This window comes from Chironomus tepperi, unplaced genomic scaffold (assembly GCF_022539635.2).
Source record: "Chironomus tepperi strain 1889 unplaced genomic scaffold, CSIRO-AGI_Ctep_v1 contig_171, whole genome shotgun sequence".
NCBI lineage: Eukaryota > Metazoa > Arthropoda > Insecta > Diptera > Chironomidae > Chironomus > Chironomus tepperi.
This window is the reverse complement of record NW_027226293.1, coordinates 582,557-597,948: the sequence shown is the minus strand read 5'-3', so window position 1 is coordinate 597,948 and position 15,392 is coordinate 582,557. Positions and strand designations below refer to the sequence as shown.

The 15,392-nt window shown below is 32.1% G+C and overlaps 6 protein-coding genes across 6 annotated transcripts; 3 read left to right on the top strand and 3 right to left on the bottom strand.

The window, feature by feature from the left end:
* The first annotated feature begins 37 nt into the window (after positions 1-37).
* Positions 38-1,235, top strand: Hmg-2 (High mobility group protein 2). Its single transcript, XM_070638139.1, has one exon. The coding sequence runs from the start codon at positions 120-122 to the stop codon at positions 1,218-1,220; it is 1,101 nt and encodes a 366-aa protein (XP_070494240.1). The 5' UTR covers positions 38-119; the 3' UTR covers positions 1,221-1,235.
* On the bottom strand, positions 1,213-1,971 carry PIG-P (phosphatidylinositol glycan anchor biosynthesis class P). The gene has a single exon (XM_070638141.1). The coding sequence runs from the start codon at positions 1,836-1,838 to the stop codon at positions 1,266-1,268; it is 573 nt and encodes a 190-aa protein (XP_070494242.1). The 5' UTR covers positions 1,839-1,971; the 3' UTR covers positions 1,213-1,265.
* A 197-nt stretch (positions 1,972-2,168) lies between these two features.
* Positions 2,169-3,659, top strand: LOC139088829 (uncharacterized). The gene is made up of 2 exons (XM_070638138.1): positions 2,169-2,279; positions 2,343-3,659. The coding sequence occupies exons 1-2, from the start codon at positions 2,267-2,269 to the stop codon at positions 3,584-3,586; spliced, it is 1,257 nt and encodes a 418-aa protein (XP_070494239.1). The 5' UTR covers positions 2,169-2,266; the 3' UTR covers positions 3,587-3,659.
* On the bottom strand, positions 3,610-7,397 carry LOC139088828 (succinyl-CoA:acetate/propanoyl-CoA:succinate CoA transferase). Its single transcript, XM_070638135.1, has 7 exons — positions 7,068-7,397; positions 5,583-5,702; positions 5,147-5,328; positions 4,870-5,075; positions 4,380-4,789; positions 4,103-4,249; positions 3,610-4,042 (listed from the first exon to the last, which is right to left on the bottom strand). The coding sequence occupies exons 1-7, from the start codon at positions 7,219-7,221 to the stop codon at positions 3,855-3,857; spliced, it is 1,407 nt and encodes a 468-aa protein (XP_070494236.1). The 5' UTR covers positions 7,222-7,397; the 3' UTR covers positions 3,610-3,854.
* On the top strand, positions 7,352-12,488 carry LOC139088831 (RNA-binding motif protein, X-linked 2). The gene is made up of 4 exons (XM_070638140.1): positions 7,352-7,735; positions 7,893-8,175; positions 8,312-8,956; positions 12,288-12,488. Exons 1-4 carry the CDS (start codon positions 7,722-7,724, stop codon positions 12,375-12,377), a joined length of 1,032 nt encoding a protein of 343 aa, XP_070494241.1. The 5' UTR covers positions 7,352-7,721; the 3' UTR covers positions 12,378-12,488.
* Positions 12,489-13,161: 673 nt separating this feature from the next.
* cact (NF-kappa-B inhibitor cactus) lies at positions 13,162-15,080 on the bottom strand. Its single transcript, XM_070638181.1, has one exon. It carries the CDS (start codon positions 14,578-14,580, stop codon positions 13,399-13,401), a length of 1,182 nt encoding a protein of 393 aa, XP_070494282.1. The 5' UTR covers positions 14,581-15,080; the 3' UTR covers positions 13,162-13,398.
* Between the last annotated feature and the right edge of the window lie 312 nt (positions 15,081-15,392).

Genomic DNA, 15,392 nt, shown 5'->3' with positions numbered 1-15,392 from the left:
GATTTGCTCATAATCTACTGGATCTCTGAAATTCAAATGAAGTTGAGGGGAAGTAACTTCGTATGCTAAAAAATTATTCGCTGAATTCTTAGAGCCCACAAAATAAATTAATTAATAAAATGAGTTCTGAAGCAGCTACCGAGAATTTAGCGGAACAACAGACCGAAGGAATGGATTTATCAATGAACAATCATACAGAATCAAAGATGGATACCACAACAGAACCAACTGATGATAAAAGTGATAAAAGTGCAGCTCCATCGCCAGTAGCACTTCCAGCAAAGAAAAAACGAAAGAAATCCAAGAAAATTAAAAGAAGTGCTGAGTATCCAAAGTTCTACAGAAATGCGTATGTTCGATATTGCGATGAAATGCGACCAAAAGTTTGTGAAGAAAATCCAGCACTGGATTCAGTAGAAATAACAAAGTTAGTCGCAAGTAAATGGTATGCATTACCTAAAGAAGACAAACAGCCGTACCTTGATGATGCTAAAGTTGACAAGGATCGATTTGAATCGGAGCTAAAAGCATACAAAACATTAAATCCAGATGAATGTTTAGAAGAAAAGCAACCGGCGAAGAAGCAAAAAGTCAGCAATAAAAAGGAATCTAAGGAAACAAAAAATAAAGAAACACCAACTACAAATCATGTTAATCACGAAACTCCAGATCCTGTCAAACCATCGACTTCATCTGCAGCAATTCCAACACCGTCAACATCCTTCAGTATGCCCAGTACGAGTAGCTTTTCACACGTCCCTGCTAGACAATCGACAAGTCAAAATAACATGAAAGTAGATGAAGACATACTCAAAGTTCTAATTGGACAGAACTGTGAAGTTCCAATATTCACAGATACATTCTTAGAGCACAATAAAATCATCGAATCAGAACTAAAGATATTAAGGAAGAACAATGTAGAAATTGAGCAGCAAAACTCTGTCTTAATGAAGCACATTGAGAACATGCAGAACGGAGTCTCAAAAGTCGAATTAGAAATAGCTGAAAATCGCAAAAGAAATATGCAGCTTGAAGTATATTTAACTAAATTACGTGTGATTCTCTCAGCGAATTTCAATTCACTACAAATTCCTGGATGGAAAGGCGGTGCAACAGTCGAGAATGTTGACAAATATATAACTGATCTGGCAAAAGCATCATCAAATAGCACATTGAACAAAGCTCGTGATATTATTAAGAAAATTGATCTCCAAATTTAATTTAATTTAATTTACTTTACAAAAAACAAAATTAGAATTATTTTATTAATTAAGTTCACCATATAAAATGTCTGATACTTCATCTATGTTCATATCGCCTGAATTTTGAATAATATTTCTTTTTCTACTTAATTTATCAACATAATCTTTGTCTGTGTACAGCAAGCACTTTTCCTTTTCAGTACAGTCACAAAAGTTTTCAATTTTGGATACTCGATTTTGATGATTGTTGCACAGTCTAGCAAAGTTCCAAGGATTTTCTTCAAAGTCATTGGGTATTTTATTATCGCATAGAATTCCATTCTCGTCTCTGTACTGGCATCTTTTTACAGCAAATGGATCAGTTACTGTATAAATTGAATCCACATTTGGTGTCATGACGAAGCTTATTGATGGATAGATGAAGAATCCAAATAGAAATGTGGCTGTAAGGATTAATATTGGAATAAACAGCGCAAAGTATTTGTTTGGAAGTTCTGTGACTCCAATTGCCTCAAAAAATTCTAAAGGTATGAATGCCCATAAGACATACAGTACAAACAGCGTAGAAAATAGTAGGTAGACGACGAATCCGTAGATTCCTCTGGATGATGTTGGTGCTGGCGTATGTTCAGGCATTTTTGGATATGCTTATCGTTTCTTAGTAGTGATTATATTCACCAGATAGTGGTGGACCAAATTGATCTTGTGTTTCAACACAGAGAATCAAAGATTCATAGAAGTTAGTTAATGCTGTTCGAACGTTTTTTGCGATATCTCCACAAAACTCTCTAAAAATATCAATGCTGACTTAGATAAAAGCATTGCACAATTTTATAAAATACTTACACATTTAAAATGTTGTCATTTAATACATATTCCTTCTTAATATGATTTCTCTTTGGTTCTGCATCTATTCTTAATACATCATACGCTATTTGTGCTGCTCGATTTGTTGGAAATGGTATACTAATATTAATTTTAATATCTTCCATGAATGTTTTTGTTTACTTTTTTGGAAAGGGACAGAAACTACGCAATAAAACATTCAACATTCAACCACAACAATGATGAAATTCAGTAAGTCAACGGAAATATTTATTTAATTAAACCTTTTTAACGCCTTATACTTACTAATTTCAGGTCTAATTATATTATTTTATCTACACATACTCATAAATGCTGAGATCCAGTACAGACATCCGCATGAAACAAATCTCGATAATGACCGGCTTTTAAAGCAAATTGAACAAATCGAAAATATCAGAAAGTCCAACGTTGATTCGATTCCGTACTATCAAAGACTAGTAAAGCATTTATTTAGGAAGCAGAGATTCCAAACAGATCCAAGATCAGATGATTATTTCATTGCTAATATTCCACTCAAAATCAACAAAAAGCAGTATGATTTACTTGTAGACACTGACATTTCCGGACTCAACATCAATGAGATCGATGGATTAGTCGAAGAGGTGCTTAAACAGTCTAGCAATGAAGATTGGCAAGAGTCGGCAACTACAATACTTTATGATTATTATAAGCAAGAAATAATTGACTCAATAACGACATTCAGCTCGCCAATTTTATGGATCATAGTCAGCTTAATAACAATAGTTATAGTCAATAGAATATTTCACTTTTCAAGACTCAAATTTATCACAATTATTTTTATATCCTTAATTGGTATCTGTGGAATCAGCTATTACATGACATTCTTAGATTGTATGCATGATTTGGAAGTGGAACAAATAATGGCACTCTCGAAAGATAAGATTAACAGTAATCCATGTAAAGAATATCATGCTGAAAGTCAAGATTATTATGCATCATTTAAAACATGGTTTACTGGAAGTAAGAAGAATGAATGCAAGGAATACATGAAGCAGACATTGATCCCGTCCCAAAAATACTGCAATCCACTAGAAGTGTTTTTCAAATGGCTTGCAAAACTGCAAATGAGCTACTTTGGATCAATATTTGAAGAGTTTACAGACTTTTTCGCAAAATCAACTTCATCGATGGACTTTCTCAGCAGGATATCATCAAAAATCATTTATATTGCATTTTTTGGCATCAGTACTATTTTTATTATAGTTATGTTTTTAAAATACGTTGTACAAAGTGTCCCTAGTCTAATTTCACATGCAGCTTCGTCATCTAACAGCAACAACAATGTTCAGAGTCCATCAATTGCTTTGTTAAGTGCTAAAATGGACGAAATACTAAAGGAAAATTCAGCAATTAAGAGAGAAATATCGGTAATTCGAGAACGATCTGAGGAGCCTCAGTCATTGCCAGCACCTCAAAGGAAGAAGCACAAATTGAGTGCTATCAAAGAAGCTGCATCACGCAAAACTGATGAATCTTATTCAGATGGATCTAGTTAAAATTAAAATTAATTGTTTTTAAATTATTTTTATATAATAAAGTGTCAATTTTTAATGGATACTTTTCATCGAATTTCTGATTTCTTTTTGTGAATAATTTAAACATGCAATATCTTTTAATTGTTTTTCGTTTCTAAATTAAAATGCAAATTATTGCGTAACACAACCAACTTCTACTTGGTAAGTTGAATTTTTTAAACATTTCAGGAATTGGACAAATTCAATTTGAATAATAAAAAAAAAGGATTTCAGTACAACATTTTACTTCTTAATCGAATGTTGGCATTGTCTTAAGACGTTCAAATGCAGCTTTCTCTAAAGCTTCCCGATGATCTGGATGTGCGACTTGAATTAAAGCGTGTGCTCTTTGTCTCAATGTCTTTCCAAAGAGCGATGCAATACCGAATTCTGTAACAACGTAGTGGACGTGCGCTCTTGATGTGACTACTCCGGCGCCTAAAAATAACATTTTAATTAGCATGTTTGTGAAAATTTGATAGCTTTTTGTCAACATACCAACTTTTAATGTTGGGACGATTTTACTCTCGCCTTTATTGGTAACACTCATAAGAGCAACAATTGGTTTTCCCTTTCCATCATAACCTTCAGCGGCACCACGAATGAAATCGACTTGACCACCGAATCCTGAGTACATTCTTGTACCTAAAAGTGAAAAAGTATAATTTTAGAACCATACAATTCCTTTTCTATGGCTATAACATTTGTGTGGTTTTACAAGAAATGTTTGAAAACCAATCAAATTTATTGCAAAACAATACAACAGCAAACTTACCAATAGAATCAGAGCAAACTTGACCAGTCAAATCAACTTCAATACAACTGTTGATTGCAGTCATTTTTGGATTTTGGCAAATAACTTTAGTGTCATTGACATAATTGATTTCGAGCATTTCAATGAATGGATTGTTGTCGACGAAATCGTACAATTGCTTTGATCCCACCAAGAAACTACCGACAATTCTGCCGCGATGAATTTTTTTCATGTTATTAGTGACGCATCCTTTATTAACGAGATCAACAACGCCACTAGCAAACATCTCTGAGTGAATACCAAGATCCTTATGATTATGGAGCTTTGCAAGGACAGCATCTGGGATATTTCCAATACCCATTTGAAGTGTTGCACCGTCGTCAACCAAGTTTTCTGCAATCCATTTTCCAATAGCTTCTTCTTGATCTGACCTTTGATAATTAATTAAAAAAACAAGTTTTCATTTCTAATGAATTCAATGCAAATTATTGATAAGATTGCTTTAATTTACATTTTGCGATGAGGATGATCGGGCAGTGGAACATCAACATTTACGGCCGCATCAAAATGAGATTGATGAATGATTCCATCACCGAAGGTTCTAGGCATTTGTTTATTTACTTGTGCAACGATGAACTTTGAATTTTCTAAGGCTGCTCGTACACAATCGACGGACGTTCCGAGTGATCCGTAGCCGTGATTGTCAATAGGTGAAGACTGAAAAATAGATAACAAAACATGTGTTATAAATAAAAATTAATAAAGATTTTTTTTGTCGTTATCATTACATGAATCAAAGCTACGTCGACGGGTATTAAACCACGACGGAACAACAGTGGAATTTCGTGAAGGAAAATTGGAATCGCGTCTGCACGACCTTCAGCAACTGCCTTACGAACATTGCCACCCATAAATGTCGAAACTGATCGGAAAATGTGTTTACAATCGTCTTGAGCATATAATGCTGGCCCTAAAGTGTTAATTAGTGATGAGTTTAATGAATAATTTAAAATTAATATATCAAAAAAGACATTATACTCATGAGGAACACAAAAACACTTGATTGATTAATGAATTCTCATCAATTTTATATTAGAAGACAGCCCTAAAATCAAGGAAACAGCTCGGAAACTTAATAAATTGAAATTTGGCAAGCAAGTCGGTTTTTATGTCCTCAACAAGAATTAGTTCAGAATTCATTAAATTTTGATCAAATCATGTCACCTTCAGTATGCATATGAATGACTTTGATGTCCTTTAAGTTATTTTCCTTGGCATGATGAGTCATGGCCTCCAGAAGGACATTTGGTGTCGCTGCGGCACCTTGTGCGAATACAGTATCGCCTGTAAGAATGAATTAAGAAAAGAATCACAAAAAATGTTGAAAATTGAGATTAAAGATTGAAAAGTATCGGATGTTCAAATTTACATGTAGTAAAGGGGCAAATTTCACGGCGCAGACTTCACAGATTTGAGAACATGCCATTAAAGTTCATATGAGATAAGAAAAATAAAAATTTTGTATGCAGCCATAAACAAGATAAGCAGGTAATATTGAATGAGCCATTAAGTTTAGTTAGTTCCATAAAGAATCTTTCCAGAAGAAGAATTTAAAATCTTGTTCAAAACTTGAATTTTTGGAAAACTTCCAGAGATTTTCAGAAGATCTAGAATTAAGGACTATAAATGCACATAATTATGCATTTTAAATTAGATCGATAGCTTGTTGCTATAACAAGTTACTGAGATTTTAAAATACCGAACTCATCGTTTCTCAAGGTACAAATTCTAGCCGCAATCTTTGAGAGATTTTTCTCACGTTATTAATGACGTCAAATAGTTGTTTTTATGGAGCTCACAAAAATACAAAACATTTGATTCAGTATAAACAATAAATAGCTTTATGCTTTAATGAGGAAGAACTTGTACGTTATCTTTAATGCTCTTTGAGTCATAATGTCTGATTACAAATCTATTCGTTCGCTCACATGAATGCAATCTGTGACGCTTATTTCCAAAATATTATAGTACGCCAATTTTTTTTATTATACTCTAATTTCATCACATGGACCCCATACTTGTGTGTAAATATAGTAAGCACTGATTAAGACTATATATGCTAATTTATTCTGAACTAATGAATGAAACAATTTTCCATTACGAATTATATTATCTACTTGTGGGTCAATATAGCGTGTACTCAATTGCTCCTAATCAGCTGCAAATTTAAATGCATTAGAATTTTAAATTTAATAAGGACACAAGGTTGCGGCATAGAATCATCTATTGAATGTACGGAAAAACATGTCAAAAATAATGAGTTGGATCATTACATGTTATTTTAGGTAATTTTCTAATATCTATATGTATAGGTGCTCTTTTTGACTTTCAACTTTAATGCTAGAATATCTTTTTATTGTATTATTCGATAAATAAAGTATATACGGCCTTGAAAAGTTTTTTTTTTCTTCTTTTTTTTGCGAACATCCAGAAAATCGGCAGGCAAAATTTATGTAACATAAACCTGTTTTATTGGGTTAGTAAAAAGGATTTTTAAGATTATTTATTGCTTATACACCTGTGATTAGACAAAAATAATCTCAAGCGGCTTATTAGATACTCTAATTACTTAATAGATAGATAAGTGTCGTAAAATTTTAGGTAGAATAAAGATCAAGTGAAAAAAAAATATTATTAACATTTTATTACCTGATTTAATGCATTCAACAGCTTTTCGTGCTTCTACATATGCTGGATCTCTTTCCAATGGTTGGGAAATGCACTTTGAATATGTAAAGAAGGTTCGATTAGCTAAAATCGAATTAACTTTCAAAGCTGATGAACGCAATTGATTAAAAGCCATTTTTCCTGTTTTCTTGTCAAGAATGCAGATGAACTTGAAAATATTCTAATTCCTTAATATATTTTCTCCTCACACAATCAAGCACTGTGATTCTTTTCCTCACTAACTTATAATAAAATGGTAAAAAATATTAGAATCAAATGAAAACTCGATGATGATAAAGCAACGTTGCCAAAATTGCACAATTTTTTGTAAAATAGAAATTAACGGTCAGGAATAATTTGAAAGTTTGTGTTTTTCGTGGAAATCTACGTTAAATTACTAAATCCCTTAAAATAACTTAATTACAGTGTAATACTGACATAAATTGTGAAATCCTGACACAGTTAATAATAATAACCTTTGGGAAATTGCCAGGAAGATGAAAATAATTCATGATACAAAGAATTTTTTATTTTTATCAAAATTTTAGTGATTAAGCGGCATTGCTTTGTTTACAAATAATTTAAATTAATTATTTCATGATTCGTGCATGCTGTATATAAAATAAACACCTCATCATGAATCCCATGACGTAAGTATCATATTCGGATTATAAACAATACAGTATTCAATTGAAATAAGGATTAAATTTAATATCTTAAAGATCCAGTAACTGGATTCTGTAAACGTTTATAAACACATCCTGAAATTAATGAATGGCAATTTAATTAACCATTATTCTCATACAGAAATATGAAAAATGTCACCAAATTAAGTGAACAGGAACTAAAAAGTGGCAATAAGACAAGTTGGCATGATCAATACAGAGACAGTTCGTGGATATTTGTTGGTGGCTTACCATATGACTTAAGCGAAGGAGATGTTATTTCAGTATTCTCGCAATATGGGGAAATTGTCAATATAAATCTCATACGTGACAAAAAAACCGGAAAACAAAAAGGATTTTGCTTCGTCTGTTACGAAGATCAGCGGTCAACTGTACTTGCTGTTGATAATTTAAATGGAATTAAGGTGACTTTTTTTTTTGCATTGTGTCAAAGCCTCCTTCGGTATTTACTTATTCGGGTTTTTTCCTCCAATCTTATTAACTACACATAAGAGAAATCACAAATTGATTGCTAAAATTTTTTTTTTCTTCAAAAACCAGATACTTGGAAAATCCATACGAGTTGATCACGTTCAAGATTATAAGCCGCCCAAAGATGATGATAGGTATGATGATCTAACGAGAAAATTACATACTGAAGGATGTGCGCCAAAAATTGGTGATCCCCAGTTCATTCCACCTGAACCATCAACTAAACGTGAGAAATCGCCAGTTAGACGAGATCGATCACCGAATAAACGTGAACGGTCACCAATTAGGCAAGACTGGCGAGATCGGTCACCAATTAGACAAGACAGACGTGATCGGTCACCAATCAGACAAGATAGACGTGATCGGTCACCAATTAGACAAGACAGACGTGATGTGAAGCGAGAAAGATCACCAGATAGACGAGATGTAAAACGAGAACGATCACGGTCATCAGATGGACGAGATATTAAGCGAGAACGATCACGGTCACCACATAGACGAGATGTAAAGCGAGAACGATCACGATCGCCCCATAGACGAGACATTAAGCAAGAACGATCGTCATCCAGACGAGATCAATCTCCAATTAGACGTGATATCAAGCGTGAAGAATCAAGAGGATCATACAGAGATCGATCACCCAGAAGACGGTCGAGATCAAGAAGTGATGAACGAAGAAGGCGCGATTCATCAAGCGATCGAAGCGATGGCAAGGTAAGTCAAGGCTTACTAATTAAGATTAATTTCGTTATCTTTCTCTGTGGTATATTTTTTCAAAAATCGATGGGAAATTTTATACAATTGGGATTTTTAAATTTAATTCCTTTTATCGTAATTCCTGTTTGGAGTTTGATACTTGAAATTTATCATCAATTGGATACGAAGTAATGGATGACTCGAAATGTTTTCGTTCTTTATTATCATTGGGGGAAAATACATTCAAGATTAAACTTGATAAAAAACTATCCAGAATTAAGCCTTTTTGTGAGGATTTTACCGGTTATCATAAGTGTTGACTTAGACAATGACAAAAAAAAAGATAAAAAACAACACAAATGGCTAGGTCAAGGCATTGTTTATTATAAGCGGAATGTACGGGTATTTTCCAATTAATAGTCAACAAGTCATGTGCATATTGAAATTTCCCGTAAATCCCTTGAAACTAATAACTTGACAATTAAATAAATGAGGCTAATTAATAACGGACTTTTTCGATTTAAAATTTATGAGAAATTCTAGGGGAAATTCCTATACGAGTCATACTAAAGTTCAAGTACCCAGAATCCGTTAATAAATCACAAATCAGATAGTAAATGTTTATTAAGAATAACCCATCTGACACAATCGCAAATTACGGAATAATGAACTGATAATCCTAATCTTATTTTTAATAAATCATGCGTTGTAAAAACACGATTCGATAATATATTGCAAGGCACATATTTTAAAATTAATATGGAAATTCCAAATGATTTCTCATGCATTATAAAATAGTTAAAAGTTTAAAAGCTTTACATAAAGAATGGGGAAATATCCAGCAAATAGTGAATTTTTTCGTCAATGAATAGGAAAGTAAATCATCAGTAATGATGTACATGAATGGGAAGTTATTGAATGTTATTGTTTTCGTACCATTTTACATCGCACAGCTGGTAATTGTGGAATTAAACGTTATATCAGGGTCGTGGTATGATTGAAATGTGCGAAACACATTGTTGCCTAACAGGTTTTTTTTTTGTTGGCTTTACCTTCTCTTCTCTCGTATCACTTGTACTCAATATTATTGCTTTATATACAGGCTGTGAATACAATAAAAAACTTCATACGGGGAAATTCCAAAAAATTACCAATTTTTAGCACTTTTTTTCTTCGAAACTGTATGATGAATTGTACGATTTGGGTGAATTGAGTGACTGACTGTGGTTGCTCATTGATTTTCTGGAATTAATATTCTAGAACATTACAAATGTTTTTGAACTGTTGTATGGTTCTGAAAGTTTTAACCAAATTTGCATGGTTTCTTAATTCAAATTCTAAAAATCCGTTGATTCTTCAAAATTTATTTGAGCTTCCTTAAGTTATTGCTTGCTCATCCAGTTCCAGAATCTTCTTAATTACTTGAATCATTTTACAGCAGTGAATGCGCCCACACAAAACTGCAAAGGCGGCTTCAATACTAGTTTATGTACAATTTGTTTAATATTACATTGTTCATATTGTTCTTCTGTCTCGAATCCCCATACCGAACGACGGATAGACGTCATCATCGTCAGCTATTATTATTGTGGCGTTTTTTTTGTATAAAAATAAATTTGAAAAATGGGAAAAACATGAGAGAATGAAAATTTTTTTGTACTTTTATGGTCTACATTTTCTAGTCAATAGGGAAAATAATAATAACAAGTATGTCCAACACAACCAGTGGATAGCCTGTAGATACATGCGACGTGAGTTTTTCTCTCTCGTATTTGTGAGAAAGATGTTTAATTGAGACGAAAAAAAAAAACACATTTTCTTATATAAACAAAAAAAAAAAAAAATAGTCGAGTCAAAAGCTATACACAAACTCAAAGTCGGAAAAACCCAAATCGACGTTAATATAATGTTGAGTTGAATATATATATTTTTTTTAATAAGGGGTCGTTTACAAATGATGCGGCATTACTACAGAGAAAATGTTTTGATTTAGTAAAGTTATTCGCGCTTCAGACGTTACTAAGCGATGCATTGTGCTGTATATAGAAAAATACCACATGAAGTCAACATTGGAATTTTTAGCTCTGCTATTTGGGAAATTTTTTCCTCTTCTGCCAATAATCTATTTTCAGACTCGAGTTTAATTTAGAATGAAAAAATTTATTTTCATGAAAATTGTTTTTCTTCGTCTTGTTTTGCGTTGGTCTGAAAAATTCCCCATCACATGCTTTTTTTTCACTCTTGGATATATTTTTGTATATTCATAATTCATTAGTTACTATTGTAAAGATTTTTCAATTGCTTCGTCTTTTTACGTCATGGAGCGCCACTTTATTTGCGTCTGATTCGTTTTAAGTCGAGAATTTTTTCCCAGTATTTTCTGCTGCGCTGGATATCCAACAAATATCTATTGAGATAAAAATTCTAGACAACATTGTTTGGGAGATCAGGGATGTATCTTGGAATTTGATGAGTAATTGTGCAATGTTGGAACTTTTTTGGGTATTTCATGACTGTAATCTTAACTGGTTGACTTGGAAAGTCCTTATTATTCACCGTTTTATGAAGAATTTAAGGTTTAATTTGGCATACTTTTAAGGTAGACATAAAAGCGTCTAGAATTAGATGTAAATCGTAAACATTTTCTCAAGAATCATCCTCTAAGTCATGCTTCGTCATAGAGGGGATTTAAGACTACATCAACAATATTCACTTACCTTGTCCATCCAGAAATGACTTGAATTCCGTCCCTGGACTACGCATCTAACGTTACAAACAATAATTTCCCAAAATGAATCCGTTCAGCTGTACTCATCTCCATTACTGATTAATGTTGTGATAAAATTTCACATGACTTGTAATTTCAGTTTTCAATTCATATTTTTTGTGTGCTTGCTGTGATTAAGGGATTAATTAAAGAAAGCCATTTCCCTCATGTCCCATTCATAATATATTTTGGCTATCTTTAGCACGTGGCTTAAAACTGATCCTTGGTTTTAGATTTTCATGATTGATAACGATAATACATTTGTTTGTGGAATTTCATTCATTTTTCCAGCACGTGCCATATATATAGAATTCTTTTCAAGCTTGTTTGTTCTATCTGAAAGCTTATGTCATGGGAACTCAACAAAACAGGTTTTGAGATAAAAAGGATTTAGATTCCAATAGTTCAAGAATTTCCCATACTTATTTTTTGAAATTGTCATCGTGGAGAGAGAAAGAAAATAAATGGCATCGATTGTGTTCATCAAAAAGCAATTTGGGCCATCCGCTAAAAATTTTCGCATGCTTACGAGACATGTCATTCACATTTTGTAATTTACTATTGTTACATTTTTTTTTTTAGCATCGGCATCACCATAAAAAATCCAGCAAGAAGAAAGACAGGAAAAAACGTAAAAGACGTTCGTCTACATCATCGAGTGAAAGTAATTGAACGATGGAATTCCCCCAATACATTTTGTTGCTATTTTATTATAAAATTAACGAAACAAAAATATACAAAATAAAGTTTCCAAACGATGAAGATAATCTTGTTATAGCTAAATTTGGTATTTACGCTACTTCTTGACTTTTTTTTTTTTTTGTTCCATCTATCCAAAATAAAAAACTTTTTCGAGGTCATGAATTATTAATGATAAAGTTCTTGTCAAGGTAATCTACATGACACAATGTTTCAGTTCATTCAAAAAGGATATTTTTAGTTGAGTTTTCCCGTGCATATAATTAACTTTAATTGACTCGCGTGTAATTTTTCAGAAAAAAATCAATTTCTTTGAAGACGTTTGTTTTAAGTTTGAATTTTTGAAAAGGTCAGTTAAAGTTCAAAATTTGAAAAATGTCAGCTAAAGTTCAAAATTTGAATAAGGTCAGTAAAAGTTCGTTGAAGTTCAAAAATTTAAAAATGTCAACTAAAGTTCAAAATTTGGAAAAATTCATAAAAGTTCAAAACTTGAAAAAATTCGTTAAAGTTCAAAAATTTGGAAAAATTCGTTAAAATACAAAAATTCGAGAAAAACCCAGTTTGAGTTTAAAAATTCCGTTAAACTTTTAAATATCAAAATGCCGTTAAATGAACCTGAAAAATTTTATGTACTGAAATGTCCTGAATATAAAAGAATTGGAAGTAAATGAAATATCTTATTGATTGAATTGTAAAATTAATGGATTGATAAAGTTTGTATTTATAGAATCATAAAATTGATAACAATTGATTTTATTTTCTCTTAGAAATGATTTCTCTGTCATAAAGGAATTCAATGAGAATTCTTCACTAAGTGTAATTAATTAATACAAAACAACAATAAAGGAATTAGTGATTAATCCGCTTTTTATCATTTTACATATAGCATCTTATGAATAGATGAAAGAATTTATTTTTTTGTTTTTGGGATATTTTTATGGATGTATCATTTAAACTTATTAATCATGGATTTTTTTTTTTTCTTATTAAATTATTAATTAACGGCAATTTCAGCAATTTTATTTACCAACTGATTCTTCTCCAATTCTTCAAATTCATTAGTACTGACGTCACTATCGTCATCATCATAATCACTCTCTGGTGTATAATATGCTGTAGCTCCCTTTTTCACTAAGTAATTGGCCAATGCTTCCTGATTTGTTAATAGACTTAATTGAAATGCTGTAAAGCCACCATAGTTTTCATAATCAAGGTCTATCGATTCACAATCCTCGCATAGAAATTTGATAACGTCATTTGAATGTGTTTCGACTGCTAAGTGTAGTGCGCTGTATCCAGATCGTCCCTCTCGTGCATTTATATTAGCTCCATGTTTTGCGAGAAGTTTCATTATTGGAATATTATTAAGACGACATGCGACATAGAAGCACGTCTCACCATCATAATTCCATTGTTCAAGATTTGCAATCAGTTCGTCTTCATTTGATGATGTTTTTGATTTTGGATATATGGCAGCGAGAATAATCTTTACACTATTAATATCTTCATTGAGGACTGCCAAATGTAATGGTGAATTACATCTATTATCACGAATATTAACATCAGCTCCGGCATCGATAAGTCGTTTAATTGTTAAGCTTTGGTTTAATAAAACCGCTAAGTGGAGTGCACTTTGACCTGAGAAGGTCCTAATATTCAGATAACTTTCATCTGGTGCATAATTGATGAGAACTTGTATTGCTGGCTCAATATTATGTAGAATGGCAATGTGTAATTTTGTATAGCCGTCTTCGTCCTGTTCAAAATACTTTTCAATCTGTAGCGTTGGATGTGGTTGTTTCTTAATTCCACTGAGCGATCTAAGCATGTATTCTGGAACATAAGACTGTAGTTCCAACAATACATGCATACCTTTCGTCTGTGAAGTGCTGAGTGTTGATGATGATATGTTTGAACAAGAAACAATGCCACTGTCTGTGTAATTTTCGTTATCTTTATTTGAATGGGATTTTCCCTTCGCATTTGTTGTCATATCAGTGTCTTGAGACTTATTATCAGCACCAAATGTGGTTTCTTTACTCTGCTCTGACGACAATAATTCGCAACTCTCTGTTATGAATCCAGAATCGCAGTAAACTTGCTCGTCAAATATCTTCTTTGAATTCTCGTTACTCGATGCTTCTCGTTTCTCTATGCTTTCGTTAAATGTCGACATCTTTTTTGACTATATGACTGTTTCTTTCTTTCTTGCCTTAGTTGCTTATTTTACTGTATATTTGCATTCACACTCTTATTATACTTTTTTTTTTTTTCTCTATTTATGAAGTAACTTTTTTTCTATTTTTATTTCAACTGTTTTTCTTCTCTCTCGCAATTTATACTCATAAAATATTTCATTAATTTATATTTTCCTTTCTATGAATAGAATCAAAATGGCGCAGACACATTAAAATTATTAAAAGAAATAATTTTTTTAATGCACTTTTTTTTTTTAATTTTTTTTTTTTCGTTCGTCGTATCAACACATAATGTGCACTATATGCGATATTTATTATTATTTTGGGTGGTCGTGTCTATCCGTACACACAGTACCTCGATGAATGTTTTTTTTTTAAAAATAAAAACTCAAAGATAAAAATAAAATTATTTTTAATAAGGAATGAACTTAAAAAAATAAACCGTCTACTTGGCGATCAATTTAACAACTGAAATCTACGGAGAAGCACAGACTGAAAACTGAACTTTTTTTTTATTTACTACCACATGTCTAGTCTGTATTTTCTTCTTACATATTTGTGCTCTTTTCTCTCCGATACTTTTAAATAGGCATGAAATTTTTCCGGATTGGGTTTTTCTGTTGTTGTCACTTGCTATTAAGTTTCTCAACTTATACAAATATATAATTAAAGTCAATTAGTTTTTGTATTATTTGAGATTAACACATGACACGTGTTTGAATGAGTAAAAAGTTTCTCAAATTTCACAGACACCAAAAATCCGTTAGAAAAGTATTTGAAAATGTTTCGA